The sequence below is a fragment of the Camarhynchus parvulus genome, chromosome 21 (genome assembly GCF_901933205.1).
Source record: "Camarhynchus parvulus chromosome 21, STF_HiC, whole genome shotgun sequence".
In the NCBI taxonomy this organism is placed as follows: Eukaryota; Metazoa; Chordata; class Aves; order Passeriformes; family Thraupidae; genus Camarhynchus; species Camarhynchus parvulus.
The window spans coordinates 216,241-230,999 of record NC_044591.1 but is presented as its reverse complement, the minus strand read 5'-3'; the positions used below and the strand labels follow the sequence as shown (position 1 = coordinate 230,999).

Genomic DNA, 14,759 nt, shown 5'->3' with positions numbered 1-14,759 from the left:
GCACAGCCGGGAGCCACACACACCCCGTGCCCAGCACACACAGCACCTGGCACACCCGGGGCTCTGCACGCCCAGTACACACAATAGACTGGACACCCAGTGCCCTGCACACCCACACCACCTGATACCGGGCACACCCAGTGCCCTGCAGCACACCCAGCGCCCTGCACACCCAGTGCCCTGCACACCCAGTGCCCTGCAGCACACCCAGCGCCCTGCAAACCCATTACACCCAGTGCCCTGCACACCGTTTGCCGCGCACACCCAGTGCCCAGCCCCAGCCCAGGAGCCCATTCCCTCTGCATGCCCGGCTTACACCCCGGCCCCGCCCCAACCGCAAGCTCCTCCTATCACACAAGCCCCGCCCACATTGTCACACGTGTCTGATAGCCACGCCCATTTGCCAAACCACACCCACTCAGACCACACCCTGCACAGAAGCCCCGCCCCAAGGCTTGACCCAGCACCTCCTCCCCCAAACAAACCCCGCCCACACAGACCCCACCCCAAATAGAAGCTCCTCCCATCACGGCCCACACTCAATCACAAGTTCCTCCCATGACAAGCCACGCCCCTTCCTCCAACCCGCAACCAACACCCCTTAGGCCCCGCCCTCGGCCCCGCCCACCTGTGGCTGCTGGGGGTGTGTCCCCAGTTCAGGCGCCAGGTGACGATGGGGGTGGGGACACCGGTGGCCACACAGGTGAAGGTGACGGTCTGGCCTGGCACCGCCCTCACCGACTCCCGCGGCAGCGTCACCACCTGTGGGGGCACTGCCACCGGCACCCAGTCAGTCATTGTCACCGCCACTGCCACCACCGGGGGACAGGGACACTGCCACCGGCACCCAGTCAGTCATTGTCACTGCCACTACCACTGGCCCAGTCACCACCCACCCCAGGTGTCAAGGACACTGTCACTGTCACCCCTGTCATTCTGGACTGCCACTACCATCAGCACCACCTGCCCCGCCAGCGCCCCAGGGAACTGGGACACTGCCACTGTCACCCTGTCATTGTCACTGCCACTGATACCATCTGCTCTTTGTGGCACCGCTGGAAGATGGGGACACTGTCACTGCCACCCCAGACCCACCTGGGGACAGGTTCTTTGGCACTGTCTCCAGTCCAGCTTGGGGACAGGGTCCCCAGTGTGGTGGCCAGTCTGGTTCTATGACATGTCCCCAGCGTGGCACCACCTGGGCACAAACTGCCAGCACAGGGTCCGCCAGCCTGGTGCCATGACACAGGCTTCCCAGTGTGACACTGTCCCCAGTGTGGCAGCCAGCGCCATGCCACGGTGTCCCCAATATGGTTCTGTGGCACTGGCTCTGGGCAGAGTCCCCAGCCCAGTGCCACAGCACAATGTCCCTAAACACAGTGTCCCCAGTATGGTCCTGTGGCACTGGCTCTGAGCAGAGTCCTCAGCCCAGTGCCATGGCACAATGTCCCCAAGCACAGTGCCACCAGCCTGGCACCATGACACAATGTCCCCAGCCCTCTGCAATGTCGCAAGGCCCTCGGGCAGCGTCCCCAGCCTGGTGTCACAGCAGTGTCCCTGGCACAGCTCAGACACAGCCCCGTACCCCAAGGACAGCTCGGGCACAGTGTCCCCATCCTGGTGCCACAGCACCCAATGCCCCCAGCATCCCTGGCACATCATCCCCAGCGCAGCCTTGGTCCCCATGTCCCCTGCCTGCCGAGCTGTCCCCTCTGGTGTCACTCACCACATCCAACCTCGTCGCTGCGGTCGGGGCAGTCGGGCTCCCTGTCGCACTGGTAGCTGGCTCGGATGCAGCTCCCGCTGGACACACACCGGAATTCCGCCGGCCCACAGGCCGCACCGGGCGCCTTGGTGGCTGCAGGGGGTCACAGCACGGTGTCAGCCGCGTCCCCGTGTCCCCACGGCGTCCCCGAGCCCCCGTACTCACGGCAGTCGCTCTCGTCGGAGCCGTCGCCGCAGTCGTTCTCGCCGTCGCAGCGCCAGAGCTTGAGGGCGCAGTGCCCGTTGGCGCACTTGAACTCGTTGGGCTCGCAGGGGGACGGGGTGCCTGGGGGGCACGGGGCAGGTCAGCACCCGGAACCCCAGGGTGGAAAAGACCTTTGAGATCATTGATCACCCAACAGCACCTTGTCACCCAGACCATGGCACTGAGCGCCACATCCAGACTTTCCTTAAACACCTCCAGGGATGGTGACTCCACCACCTCCCTGGGCAGCCCTTTCCAGTGCCCATCACCCTTTCTGTGTAGAGCTTCATCCTAACGTGCAGCCTAAACCTCTCTTGCCCACCTCAAGGCTGTGTCCTCTCATCCTGTTCCGAGTTCTCTGCGAGCAGAGCTCAGTCCCACTGGGCTGCACCTCCCTTTCAGTGAGTTGTAGAGCAATAAGGTCCCCCCTGAGCCTTCTTTTCTCCTGGGTTAGGAGCCCCCCAGCTCCCTCAGCCGCTCCTCACAGGACTTGTGCTCCAGACCCCTCCCCAGCCTTGTTGCCCTTCTCTAGACACGCTCCAGCCCTTCCCTGGCCTTCCTAAACTGGGGGGTCCAGAACTGGACACAGCACTCGAGGTGCTGCTGAGTACAGGGGAAGAATCCCTGCCCTGCTCCTGCTGGCCACACCATTCCTGATCCAGGCCAGGAGCCATTGGCCTTCCTGGCTACCCGGGCACACTGCTGGCTCATGTCCAGCCTGCTGTCCATCTGTCCCTGCAGGTCCCTTTCTGCCTGGCTGCTCTCCAGCCCCTCAGCCTGTAGCACTGCAGGGGTTGTTGTGGCCAAAGCGCAGGACCCGGCACTTGGACTGGTTAAACCTCACACCCATGGATTCATCCCTTGGATCCAGCCTGTCCAGGTCCCTCTGCAGAGCCCTCAACCCTCCAGCAGATCCACACCTGCACCCAGCTTGGTGTGGACCTCAATGCCCTCACCCAGACCATCAGTAAAGACATTGACCAGGACTGGGCCCAACAGGGATCCCCGGGGGACACATCTGGTGACCCAACACCGACTGCCCCATCTCCCAGCTCTCCATCAGCCCTTCCCAGCCCAGCACAGAGCGCACGTGCCCAAGCCACGCCCTGCCAGCTATTCCAGGGCTTTGCCATGTCCTGCTGAAGTGCAGGTAGAGCCCCCCAAAGCCCCTCCACCCCCCAGACCCACCGCAGGCATCCTCGTCGGAGCCGTCGGCGCAGTCGCGCTCCCCGTCGCACAGGTAGTCCCGGGGCACGCAGCGCCCGTCCCTGCAGGCCGCCTCGCCCCCCTGGCACCCCCCGGGCGCTGGTTTGGGGGGCCGTGGGGTGAAGGGGCGCAGGGGGGACGCGGGGGTGGTGCCCACGGGGACGGTGCTCAGCGGGCGCGTGGTGGTGGCCGGGCGGGCGGTGCTGGGGGGCGGCCGTGGGGAGGGCTCTGGGGGCAGATCAAAGGGGGTTAAGGGGGATTTGGGGGCGAGGAGGGAGGGGGTGGAGGGGAGGGGTGCAAGGGGGGGGTTTAGGGGCAAAATGGGGTGCAGGGGGGTTATATGGGGGAAAAAGGGGTGTGAGGAGTGTTTATGGGGGCATAGGGGTAAAATGGGGGTGCGGGAGGATTAAAGTGAGAAATGGGGGTGCAGAGTGCTATAGAGGGCAAAAGGGGTGTGGGAGGGGTGCAAGGGGGCTTTTGGGGGGGTGTAATGGCAAAATGGGGCGCTCTGCAAAATGGGGCTATATGGGGGAAAAAAGGGGTGTGAGGAGTGTTTATGGGGGCATAGGGGTAAAATGGGGGTGCAGGGGGGTTAAAGTGAGAAATGGGGGTGCAGAGTGCTATAGAGGGCAAAAGGGGCGTGGGGAGTGTTCATGGGGTGCAGGGGGGTTTGGGGGGAAATGAGGGGGCAGCAGAGCATAAGGGGGTATACGGGAAAAAGGCGTTGCAGGGAATGTTTATGGGGGTGTAGGGATAAAATGGGGGGCAGGGGGTTAAAGGGGAAAGTGGGGGTGCAGGAGGAGACTACAGGAGGGTTATAGGCAGGAGAGGGGGTGCAGAGGGGCAGTGTCGGGGCCATGGGGTGGGCAACGGGGGCGGGGGGGGTTGGAGGGGGCAGAGGAGGTTTTGGGGTGCCCCATTGCCTCACCACATCCCTCCTCATCGGAGGCATCGTGGCAGTCGGGCCGGCGGTCGCAGCGATATTCCAGGGCCACGCACTCCCCGCTCCCACAGGAGAACTCCCCCGCGGTGCAAGCGCGTGGCTGGGGGGTCACTGTGGCCAGGGAGGGGGCACAGGGTCAGGGGAGCACCCCAAAATACCCCCCCTCCATAATGCACCCAGCGGAGCAACACAGGTTGGGATGCGCTGCTTTGAGTCTTCTGGCCCCAAGCTGCTCCAGAGCGCCCCAAACCCCCCCGGGGCTCCCCCCAAACCCCCCCAGGCCTCACCGGCTCCCAGGCGGCGGAACTGGAAGCCCAGGGGGGAGGTGAGGTAGGAGGCGATGGAGCCCCCGGCCAGCAGGTCCCGCAGGACCCCCCCGAGCTGCTCCTCGTCCCCGTTCCCCTCCGAGCCCACGTCCAGCTCCACGAACACATCCCCGTCCAGCTGCCTGGGGGACAAGGGGTCAGCATCCCAGAACGGCCGCTCTGCACCCCCAAACCGGCCCCGAGCCTCCAGACTGCCCACACGGCACCCCAGGAATTCCTCATCACCTCCAATCCATCCCATCATCTCCAAATGCATCAGTCAGCTCCAAAAACTCCCTGCACTCCCAAAAGCTCTTCGCTGCACCCCAAAACGTCCTCACTGCAACCCAAAAACCCCTCTTTGCACCCCAAAGCATTCCCATCACTGCCAATCCACCCCAACACCCATAAAACCTCTCTGTCCTCCCAAAAGCACCCCAAAATCTCCTCATTGCACCCCAAAAGCCCCTCATTACACCCCAAAACGTCCCCTTCCTCTCCAATCTGCCCCATCACCTCCAAACATCTCCATCATCCCCAAAACCTCCCTGCACGCCCAAAAGCTTCTTGCGCACCCCAAAGCTCCTTGCTGCACCCCAAAACCTCCTCATTGCACCCCAAAATCCCCTCAGATGATGCCTTGCTCTCCCAGATGCCCCAGCTGTTTTCCCAACCTCCTGAACCCCCTAAACCCCCCTGGACACTCCCAAACCCCCCAAAACTCCCCAAACCCCCCCACTCACTTGATGAAGACCACGCTGACCACCTGGTCCCCAGGCACTTTGTAATACTCGGACTCCAGCTGTTGGGGGGCAGGAAATGAGGGCTCAGGAGGGTCCCTCGGGTGCCCCCCACCCCTGCACCCCCCGAGTGCCCCCCCAGCGCTCACCGTGTCCACCACGGCCTCGGAAATCTCCCGGAATTCCTCGGAGTCAGGGTCCTCCAGCCGCGGGCTGTAGTCGATGCTGCGGGTGAAGTTCACCAGAGCCCGGAAATAAACTGGGGGTGGGGGGTGCCAGAGTTGGGGATGCCAAAAATGGGGTGGGCAGCACCTGCACACCCGAAAAATCCCCCTCACCCAGATGTGACCCCCCACCCAGCTGCGACCCCCCCATCCAGATGTGTCCCCCCCTCCCTCCCCACAGGGATTGGGATCCCACCCAGTAAAGCACAGGAGGAAGAAAAGCGGGGGTGCAGCAAAAAGTGTCACTTACTGATCGGGGGGTCGTCCTCGGGCTCGGCCACCACCATGCCCGCGGGCGCGGCTGGGCGGGGCCCGGGCGCTGCCCCCGGGGAGGAGGAGGAGGAGGAAGAGGAAGAGGAGGATGAAGAGGAGACAGAGGTTGAGAGCGGTGCCAGCAGTGGGGCCCAGCCCGGGGCCAGGTGCCATCCACAGTGTCCCCTTACCCGTGGGTGCCAGCCCGCTGCTGGGAGGCGGGGCCTTGACTCTCGGTGGCCAGGGGACACCGCTGCCATCCTCCCCGCTGCCATCTGCCACGGGCACAGCGTCAGGGTGGCACCCGCCCGCGGGGTCCCCATGCGTGGGCACCCACCCACAGTGACACCCACCCACCCACGGTGGCACCCACTGCCACCAAATGCCACCAGATCCCAGTGCCACCCACAATGGGGACCATGTGGTGGCACCAGGGGGGCATCCACACCCCCATGGTGACACACACCCACCTGGTGACATTTTACTGCCAGATGACACCAGTGCCATCTGCCCTGGGGACAACATGGGAGCACCCAGGGTGGTTCTACCTACGGTGACAGCCACCCATGGTGGCATTCACCCACGGTGATGCTCACCCACTCGGTGCCACCCTGCCACCATCTGCCACCAAATCCTGCTGGCATCTGTGGCTGGGGCAGCACGAGTGGCACTCGCTCGCAGTGACATCCATCTACCCAGTGCCACCTTATCACCAGATGCCACCAGCCCGAGTGGCATCAACCACAATGAGGACACTGCAAGCAGCATTCTGGGTGGCACCCACACACCCAGTGCCACCGTAGTGCTGGGTGCCATCAGGTCCCTTTCCCATGGTAACACCCCCACCTGGTGCCACCCATTCCTGCCACACCCACCCACGGTGACATTCACCCAAAGTGACTCCCACTCCTGGTGGCACCGACCTTCCCACCAGGCCCCAGCGCCATCCTCATTGAGGACTGTGCAAGTGGCACCCAGGGTGGCATCAGGACCCACCCACCCTGGTGTCCCCTCACCTCCAGAGGCCACCAGGTCCTCGTCATCTGACAGGTGCCGGTAGTAGCGCCGTCCCTGCGTGTCCCCAACGTGATCGGCCACCGTGTCCTCGGGGAAGGCATCAGCCCAGGCACGGGCACCGCCGGTGACCTGGGGACAGGGGGACAGGGCCACCGTGGGACAGGGCCACCAGGGGATGGGGCCACCACAGGACAGGGCCGCTGTGGGACGGGGTCACTGTGGGATGGGGCCACCATGGGATGGGGCCACCACGGGATGGGGCCACCAGGGGATGGGGTCACTGTGGGACGGGGCCACCACGGGACGGGGCCACCGTGGGATGGGACACGTCACCCCGGGGGGGACGGGGGTGGGGGTGCGTGGCTGTGCGGTGGCGTCACCGGGAAAAGGGAGCGGGATGAGCTCATCACACACCCGCGGCATTCCTGCCCCGACCGGCGCCGGGATCACCGGGATCACCGGCACCGGGACGTGCATGCGCAGGCACTGGGGTGTGTGCCGGGGAGCCCGGTGTGCACACGCGTGTGCAGCAACACGGGAAGCGTGTGCACACGCATTTGCCCTGCTCCACGTGCATGCTGACACGTGGCCGTGCACGCGTGTTTGCACCAGCGCCGGGGCGCGTCCACGGCCGGCCGTGCACACGCGTGTGTTTGCAGCAGCACAGTCACCCACAGGTGGCTGTGAACGCCTACAGGTGCCAGGGAACACTGGCACTGCCACACCCGCGTCCTGGCACACGCGTGTGCCCCAGCCCGGGTGGGTACCGGTACTCGGGTGTGCCCCAGCCCGGTGCCCGGGTGTGCCCGGTGCCCCGGGGCCGAGCACACGCGTGTGCCCCAGCCGGGTGTGCCCCAGCCCGGTGCCCCCACCCCGGCCCCGGCAGGAATCCGTCGCAGCAGCACTTTGCTGTGCAAACAAGCGCCGGGGGATTAGGCGGGACAAGGGGGGACGGGACACGCGGGGGACACGGGGGGGGACGCTCCCACACGGACAGAAGGACCCAACACCCCAAGGGGTCCCTCGTGGGTGCCAGCCCAGCCCCCGTGCAAGGGGAAACTGAGGCACGAGGCCATGTGTGCTTGGGCAGCTCTGCCGCTCCCCAGATGCGCACTGGGCGCTCACCCCACATCCCCACGCGTGTACCCGGCCAGTGGGGGCTCTGCCATTGTCCCCACGCGTGTGGCTGCTCGGTCCCCACACCGAGTGTGCGGGGGCTCTGCCACCGCGTCCCCCACACATGCACTGAGCCCCTGGGTGCCACCCCTGCTCCCCAGCCCCTGGAATCGCCCCCCACTCATGCCCCGAGCCCGTGGGTGCCCTGGAATCGCCCCCCACTCGTGCACCAAGCCCTTGGGTGCCCAGTCCCTGCTCCCCAGCCCCTGGGTCTCCTGGAATCGCTCTCCACTCCTGCACCGAGCCCCTGGGTGCCACCCCTGCTCCCCAGCCCCTGGAATCGCCCCCCACTCGTGCCCCGAGCCCGTGAGTGCCCAGTCCCTGCTCCCCAGTCCCTGGAATCACTCCTCACTCGTGCACCGAGCCCCGGGTGCTACCCCTGTTCCCCAGCCCCTGGAATCGCCCCCCACTCGTGCACCAAGCCCGTGGGCGCCCAGTCTCTGTTCCCCAGCCCCTGGGTGCCCTGGAACCGCTCCCCACTCGTGCCCCACTGCCCAGCCCCTGCTCCCCACTCGTGCCCCGAGCCCGTGGGTGCCAGCCCCGCTCCGCAGCCCCTGGCTGTCCTGGCACCGCTCCCCACTCGTGCATCCCGGCCCAGCCCCGCTCCGCAGCCCCGGCCCGGCCGGAGGAAGGGCAGCTGCGGGCCGGCTGTCCGGCGGTGTCCGCGCAGGGTCGGGGCCAATCCCCCTCTCCGGTTACCGGAAGCCTCTCCCGCGCCTCGGCCCCGCACCCCCGGACGCCCGGGACCCCCCCGCTGCCGCCGGGGCACCGCGCCCGGCCGGACGCCACGGCCCCGCCGCCGCCGCCGCTCACATTTTCCACTCCCCGGCCCAAATCCTGCCCCGCACCCTGGGGAAAAGTCGTGGGGGGGAGGGGGGCGAGGAAGAGGAGGGTGAGGAAGCACCACCCTGCCCACCTCCCGCTTCCAGAGTGCGCCCCAAACTGGGGGAACACCTCAAACCCTCCTTATTTCGGCGTCCCCCGGCAGTTTGGATGTTCCCCCAGTAAAATCTGGACGTGGCTCCTCAAATCTCGAAGTGGCCCCCAAATCTGGATGCCCCCCGTTAATTCATCCGGGTGAGGAAGAGGAGGTGACGCAGCACAGGAATAATAACCGGGGGGGGTTATTAATAGCAATCCCCCCTCGGCTTATTGTTCCCCCAAGGTCACGCTCAAAGGTGCTTCCCCCATGAAAAAATCCCCTCTCCCCCCTGCCGGGGGTCCCCGAGGACTGGGGGGGATGGGGGTCACCCCAGGATTTGGGGGGGCTGCCAGCACAGCTGTGGGATGCTGGTCCCGGGGGAGGGGGGGGCAGAGGCAGCTGCTCTCACCCCCCCGTCCCCGTCCCCTCCATCCACCCCCGGGATTTGGGGGTGAAACAGCTGCGGGGTCAAAGCCGCAGCCGGGCGGGCAGGGGGGCCCCAAATATGCGCCTGCCCTGCCCCCTCCCCCCTGCATTCCTCCCTGCTGGCATTGCCTAATTTATCCCGGGAGGACCCGGGATGGGGGGGCCGGGCGAGCGGGTTTGGGGTGAATGGGTTTTGGAGGGGAGACTTTGATTTTAGGGGGGATTTTAGAGGAGGAGATGGGATTTTGAGCAGGGAGATTGGTTTTGGAGAGTGGAGATGGATTTTTGGAGGGTGGAAATGTGGGGGGTTGGTGGGTTTTGGGAGGGAAATGGATTTTTGGGGAAGGGATATGGAGTGGTTTTTTTTGTGGGGGGAGATGGATATGGGAGTGGAGATGGGTTTTTTTTCCGGGGGGGATAGACAGATTTTCGGGGGGGATTTTTTGGGGGGGAGTAGGTTCTTTTGTGAGATAGCAAGACTTTGGGGCAGCGTCGGGTTTTCACGGCAAGGGGGAAACCCAGGAGTCCTGGCAAGGACCCAGAATCTGAGCTGACCTTCCTCCCCGCCTTCCTCCTCCTCCTCATCCCATAGCCGGGCCATCTTTGGCGATGGGAACGAGCCGAAGGCGAGAGGCCATGCGAGCCGCGGGCCCGGAGGGTCCCCGAGTGCCCCCGAGCGCTCCCAGGCGGCCCCAAATGCCCCCAGGTAGCCCCAAATGGCCCCAGGTGTCCCCAGATGCCCCCAGGTGTGCCAGGAGCCTCCCCAGCAGCGCGGGGAGCGCCGTGCCCGTGTCCCCCCGTGCGTGTCCCGGGCACACGCGTGTGCGGAGCGCGTGGGGTGTCCCCCCCTTGCCCAGCCCTTCCCCCCGGGCACGCCGATCTTATCGCGCATTCCTGCTTCGCCCTCGCCTTCCCCCCCACCACATTAACCCTTCGCGGCCCTTGGAGGTGGCACCCCCGCGCCCCACCCCACGGCAAACCCCTCCGTGGGCCGCGTGGGAACCCCTACGTGGATGTAGGGCCCAGCATCCCGGCCGGGGGGGGTTATGGGGCCGCTGTGTCCCCAAATCCCCCCTGTGCCTCAGCAGGATGGGGGGGGTAAAGCGGGGATCCCCCCGTTTGTCCCCCCGGGCCGTGGGTGGGAGCCCCAGGGGCAGCGGGGGGGCCGCGCTGCCAGCCCGGCCCCGAGCACAAGGCCCCCTCTGTTCTCCGCCCCGGGCACCCGCCCAACCCCAAACCACCCCCCTGCCCCCCCCAGCCCCGCACCCACCGGGGACCCCCCCGTAAATCGGCCCCACGGCGCGAACCCCCCCCGGGGGTACCCACAGGTGTCACCCCCCGCCCCCTGCCCCCAGCAGGGTGGGGACCCCCCCAGGGGCACCCCCAGGCGCAGCGCCCCCCCCCGGGGGGGTATTTTGGGACGGTTATTTTTAGGGTGACCGGCGCCGCCATCACCCTTTAAATTTAGCTGGGGCGGGGGATGGGGTGCGGGTGCGGCCGGGGGGGGGACCCCAAAAGCAGGACAGCGGTGTCCCTATGAGTGACCCCACCCACGGCAGGGTGTGGGGATGGGGGGGCCGGACCACCCTGGGTGGGTTTATGGGGTGATGGGAACCATCCCCACTCCGGGTCACGGGGGACCCCAATTCCCTGAAGGAACGGGGGGTGACAGAGCCCCCCCCCAGCTTGGGACCCTCACACGGGGGTCACGGGGACCCCACTCCCACGGGGGTATGGGGATGGGGGACCCCACGCACCCCCAGTCCATGGGGGACCTCACACCCCATAGAGGACAGGCAGGGGGACCCCACACACCCCATTCCCAGATGGGGCAGGGCATGGGGAGAGGGACCCCCCCTGTCCTTTGGGGGGACACTGCAATTCCCAGATGGGACAGGGCGGGCCCTGGGGTCTCCAAGTGACTCTGGTACAGGGGGGGACCCCCAGTCCCTTGGGGAGGGGAGCAGGGTGCCAGGGATCCCCTGGTACAGGGGGGACACCCCAATCCCTTAAGGAGCAGGGACCCCCACATCTCCTTGGTGTCCTGGGGGACCCCAATTCCGCGGTAACGAGGATCCTCAAGTCCTTCAAGAGACACAAACTCCGTGGGGGACCCCGACTCCCAGAGGGATCCCCAACTCCGGGGAAGGGGTCCTAACTCCTCTAGGGAACCCCAAATCCTTCAGGGGACCCCAGCTCCGCGGTACCCAAATCCTTTAGGGGATCCCAAAATCCTGCGGGGACCCCTGCTCCTTTATGGGCCCAAACTACTTCAAGGCACCCCAAAACCACGGGGGCTCACAACTGCTCCATAGAATTCCCGCTCCGGGGACTGTAGGGGACCCCAACTCCTACAGGGACCCCGACTCCTTTGGGGATCCCAGCTCCGCGGGGGGAGCCCCCAACTCCTACAAAGCCCCTCAGCTCCTTTCAGAGCCCCCAAATCCGCGGGTGGAGACCTCGGCTCTCTTCAGCTTACCCCTAAATCCTTCAGAGCTCCCCAACTCCTTGGCGGGACCCCAACCCCCAACTCCTTTCCGGGACCTCCCAGCTCGGCGAGGGGGCCCCGGCCGCACTCACCCGCAGGAGGCTCCCCAGCAGCAGCAGCAGCAGCAGCAGCAGGAGGGTCCGCAGCGCCGCCGGGCCCCGCCGCCCCATCGCTGCCGCGCGGCCCCGCCGAGATCGCCCCGCTCGCTCCGCTCCGCTCCGCTCCGCGCCGCCGCGCCGCCGGGGCCGCCCCCGCCCCCCCCCCCCCCCCGGCCCGCGCGGGAGGGGCCGGGCAGCGCGGGACACGGGGGGACACGGGGGGAATGGCACCGGGACACCACGCGGGACACGGCTGGGGAATGGCACCGGGACACCGGGACACGGCTGGGGAATGGCACCGGGACACCGGGACACGGCTGGGGAATGGCACCGGGGACACCGGGACACCGGGACACGGCTGGGGAATGGCACCGGGACACCGGGACACCGGGACACGGCTGGGGAATGGCACCGGGACACCGGGACACCGGGACACGGCTGGGAATGGCACCGGGATACCGGGACACGGCTGGGGAATGGCACCGGGACACCGGGACACGGCTGGGGAATGGCACCGGGACACCGGGACACAGCTGGGGAATGGCACCGGGACACCGGGACACGGCTGGGAATGGCATCGGGATACCGGGACACCGGGACACGGCTGGGGAATGGCACCGGGACACCGGGACACCGGGACACGGCTGGGAATGGCATCGGGACACCGGGACACCGGGACACGGCTGGGGAATGGCACCGGGACACCGGGACACCTCCGACAGCTTGTACAGGGACACAGGGACACCCCGGGAACGGGCACGGGGACACCCCTGGGAACCTGTACCGGGACACCAGGACACCCCCGAGAGCTTGTACGGGGACACGGGGACACCCCTGAGAATTGGCACTGTGACACGGGGACACCCCTGGGAACTGGTACTGGGGCACCCTCAGGAACTGGCACGGGGACACGGCGGGACCCGGGTGGGAAGTGGCTGGGGACAAGGACACACGTGGGACACCCCTGGGAACTGTCACTGGGACACGGGGACACGGCTGGGAAGTGGCACTGGGACACCAGGATATCCCCGGGAAGTGGCGCTGGGACACCCCCGGGAACTTGTACCGGGACACCCCCGGGTACCTGTGCAGGGACACGGGGACACGGCTGGGAAGTGGCACAGGGACACCAGGGGACAACTCTGGGCTCTCGAGCTGGGACACAGGGGACACCCCTGGGAATGTTTACACGGGGGGGACACGGGGAGAAACTCCGAGAATTTCTGTCGGGGTCAGTGGGGACGTGGGGTGACACCCTTGGGAACACTTGCAGGGACACCAGGGGGACACGTGGGGACAGCCGGGGGTGGCAGGACACCTTGGGACACCCCTGGGAACGTGCACGGGGTGCGGGGTGTGGGTGACAGCCCTGGAAACTTCTGCAGGGACACGGGGGGGACACAACTCTGAGAGCTTAAAGTGGGACACGGCTGTGTGGGGACAGCCCTGGGGACTTCCAGGGGTGAGTGGGGACATGAGGGTCACCTCTGGAAACCTCTAGTGGCACACACGGGTGCCTGGGGACACCTTGGGACGCTCCTGGGAATTTCTCCTGGGACGTGGAGGCGTGTGGGGACACCGTGGGGTAACTGTGGGAACTGGCACAGGGACACGAGGGGACACCGTGGGACACTCCCGGGGGCTTTATGGGAGCACAAGTGTGAGGGGACAATAGGGGTGCACCCCTGGGAACTCCTATGGGGACAAGGGGTGCGTGGGGACACCCCCGGGGGACTTTAACGGGGACACAGGTGTCACCTCTGGGGACTTCCACAGGGTCATGGGAGCGCGTGGGGACACCTTGGGACAGCCCTGGGGACTTTTCCAAGGACATGGGGGTGCGTGGGGACACCTTGGGAACTTTAACAGGGACACAGGTGTCACCTCTGGGGACTTGTCCAGGGTCATGGGAACACGTGGGGACACTGCAGGGACATGGAGAACTCCTGTGGGAACTTCCACGAGGGTTCTGGGGTGCGTGGGGACCCCCCGGGCACGTGAGGGAGTGTGGGGACAATGGGGGGAGACATGGGGGGCTCTGGGAGCACCGGGGGCACCAGGGAGTTATAGGGACTGTGAGGGGGCATGGGGGGAGCTATGGGGGCACAGGGGGGGCTATAGGGGCAATGGGGGCACCAGGGAGTTATAGGAGCTCTGAAGGGGCATGGGGGGAGCTATGGGGGTACCAGGGGTGTGGAGAGGGGAATGTGGGGGTACCAGGGGGGTTACAGGGGCTATGGGGGCACCAGGGGGTCTATAGGGACTATGGGGGTACCAGGGGTGCAGAGAGGGCACTATGGGGGCACAGGGGGGCTACAGGGGTTATGGGGGTGCCAGAGGTGTGGGGAGGGCACTATGGGGGTACCAGGGGGGTTACAGGGGGCTATGGGGGCACAGGGGAATTATAGGAACTATGAAGGGACATGCAGGGAGCTATGGGGGTACAAGGGTTGTGGAGAGGGGAATGTGGGGATACCAGGGGGGCTATAGGGGCAATGGGGGTACCAGGGAGTTATAGGAGCTCTGAAGGGGCATGGGGGGAGCTATGGGGGTACCAGGGGTGGGGAGAGGGCACTATGGGGGTACAGGGTGGGCTAGAGGGGCTATGGGAGTACCAGGGGGGTTACAGGGACAATGGGGGTACCAGGGGCTCGGGGCTATGGGGACACTGAGGTTTATAGGGTCTGTGAGGGGCACCAGGGACATAAAGTGATATGGGGGGGGCTGTAGGGGCGCAGGGGGCTGTGGGAGCCATTGGGGCACAGGGCAGTGTAGGGGACACGTGGGGAACACAAGAAGCAGGGCAGGTGTTGGGGGGCACAGGGGTTTGGAGGGTCTGGGGGTGATTGTGAGGGCTGTGGGGTCTGGGAGGGGGCAGGGGGGTCAGGGTGGGCTCGCAGGGGCACGGGGGGGCACAGGGACTATGGGGACTGGGAGGGGGGTGTATGGGGGCTGTGTGGGGGTACACAGGGGTATGGGGGCAGTGGCAGCAG

At 66.2% G+C, this 14,759-nt stretch overlaps 1 protein-coding gene across 3 annotated transcripts in view; it reads right to left on the bottom strand.

Annotated features, from left to right (window-relative positions):
• The window catches only part of HSPG2 (heparan sulfate proteoglycan 2), a 42,789-nt gene extending 30,951 nt beyond the window's left edge, over window positions 1-11,838 (bottom strand). For 2 of the 3 annotated variants that reach the window (XM_030963639.1, XM_030963640.1), the window contains exons 1-10: window positions 5,831-5,910; window positions 5,638-5,706; window positions 5,313-5,422; window positions 5,167-5,225; window positions 4,406-4,566; window positions 4,104-4,229; window positions 3,158-3,403; window positions 1,931-2,050; window positions 1,727-1,858; window positions 629-773 (exon numbers count right to left, since the gene is read on the bottom strand). In XM_030963639.1, the coding sequence (XP_030819499.1) occupies window positions 629-773; window positions 1,727-1,858; window positions 1,931-2,050; window positions 3,158-3,403; window positions 4,104-4,229; window positions 4,406-4,566; window positions 5,167-5,225; window positions 5,313-5,422; window positions 5,638-5,674 (1,136 nt within the window). In that variant the 5' untranslated portion in view covers window positions 5,675-5,706; window positions 5,831-5,910. Of the gene's footprint in view, window positions 1-628; window positions 774-1,726; window positions 1,859-1,930; window positions 2,051-3,157; window positions 3,404-4,103; window positions 4,230-4,405; window positions 4,567-5,166; window positions 5,226-5,312; window positions 5,423-5,637; window positions 5,707-5,830; window positions 5,915-6,655; window positions 6,786-11,760 lie in introns of those variants that run through there. The other variant, XM_030963638.1, reaches the window with a different exon arrangement.
• Between the last annotated feature and the right edge of the window lie 2,921 nt (window positions 11,839-14,759).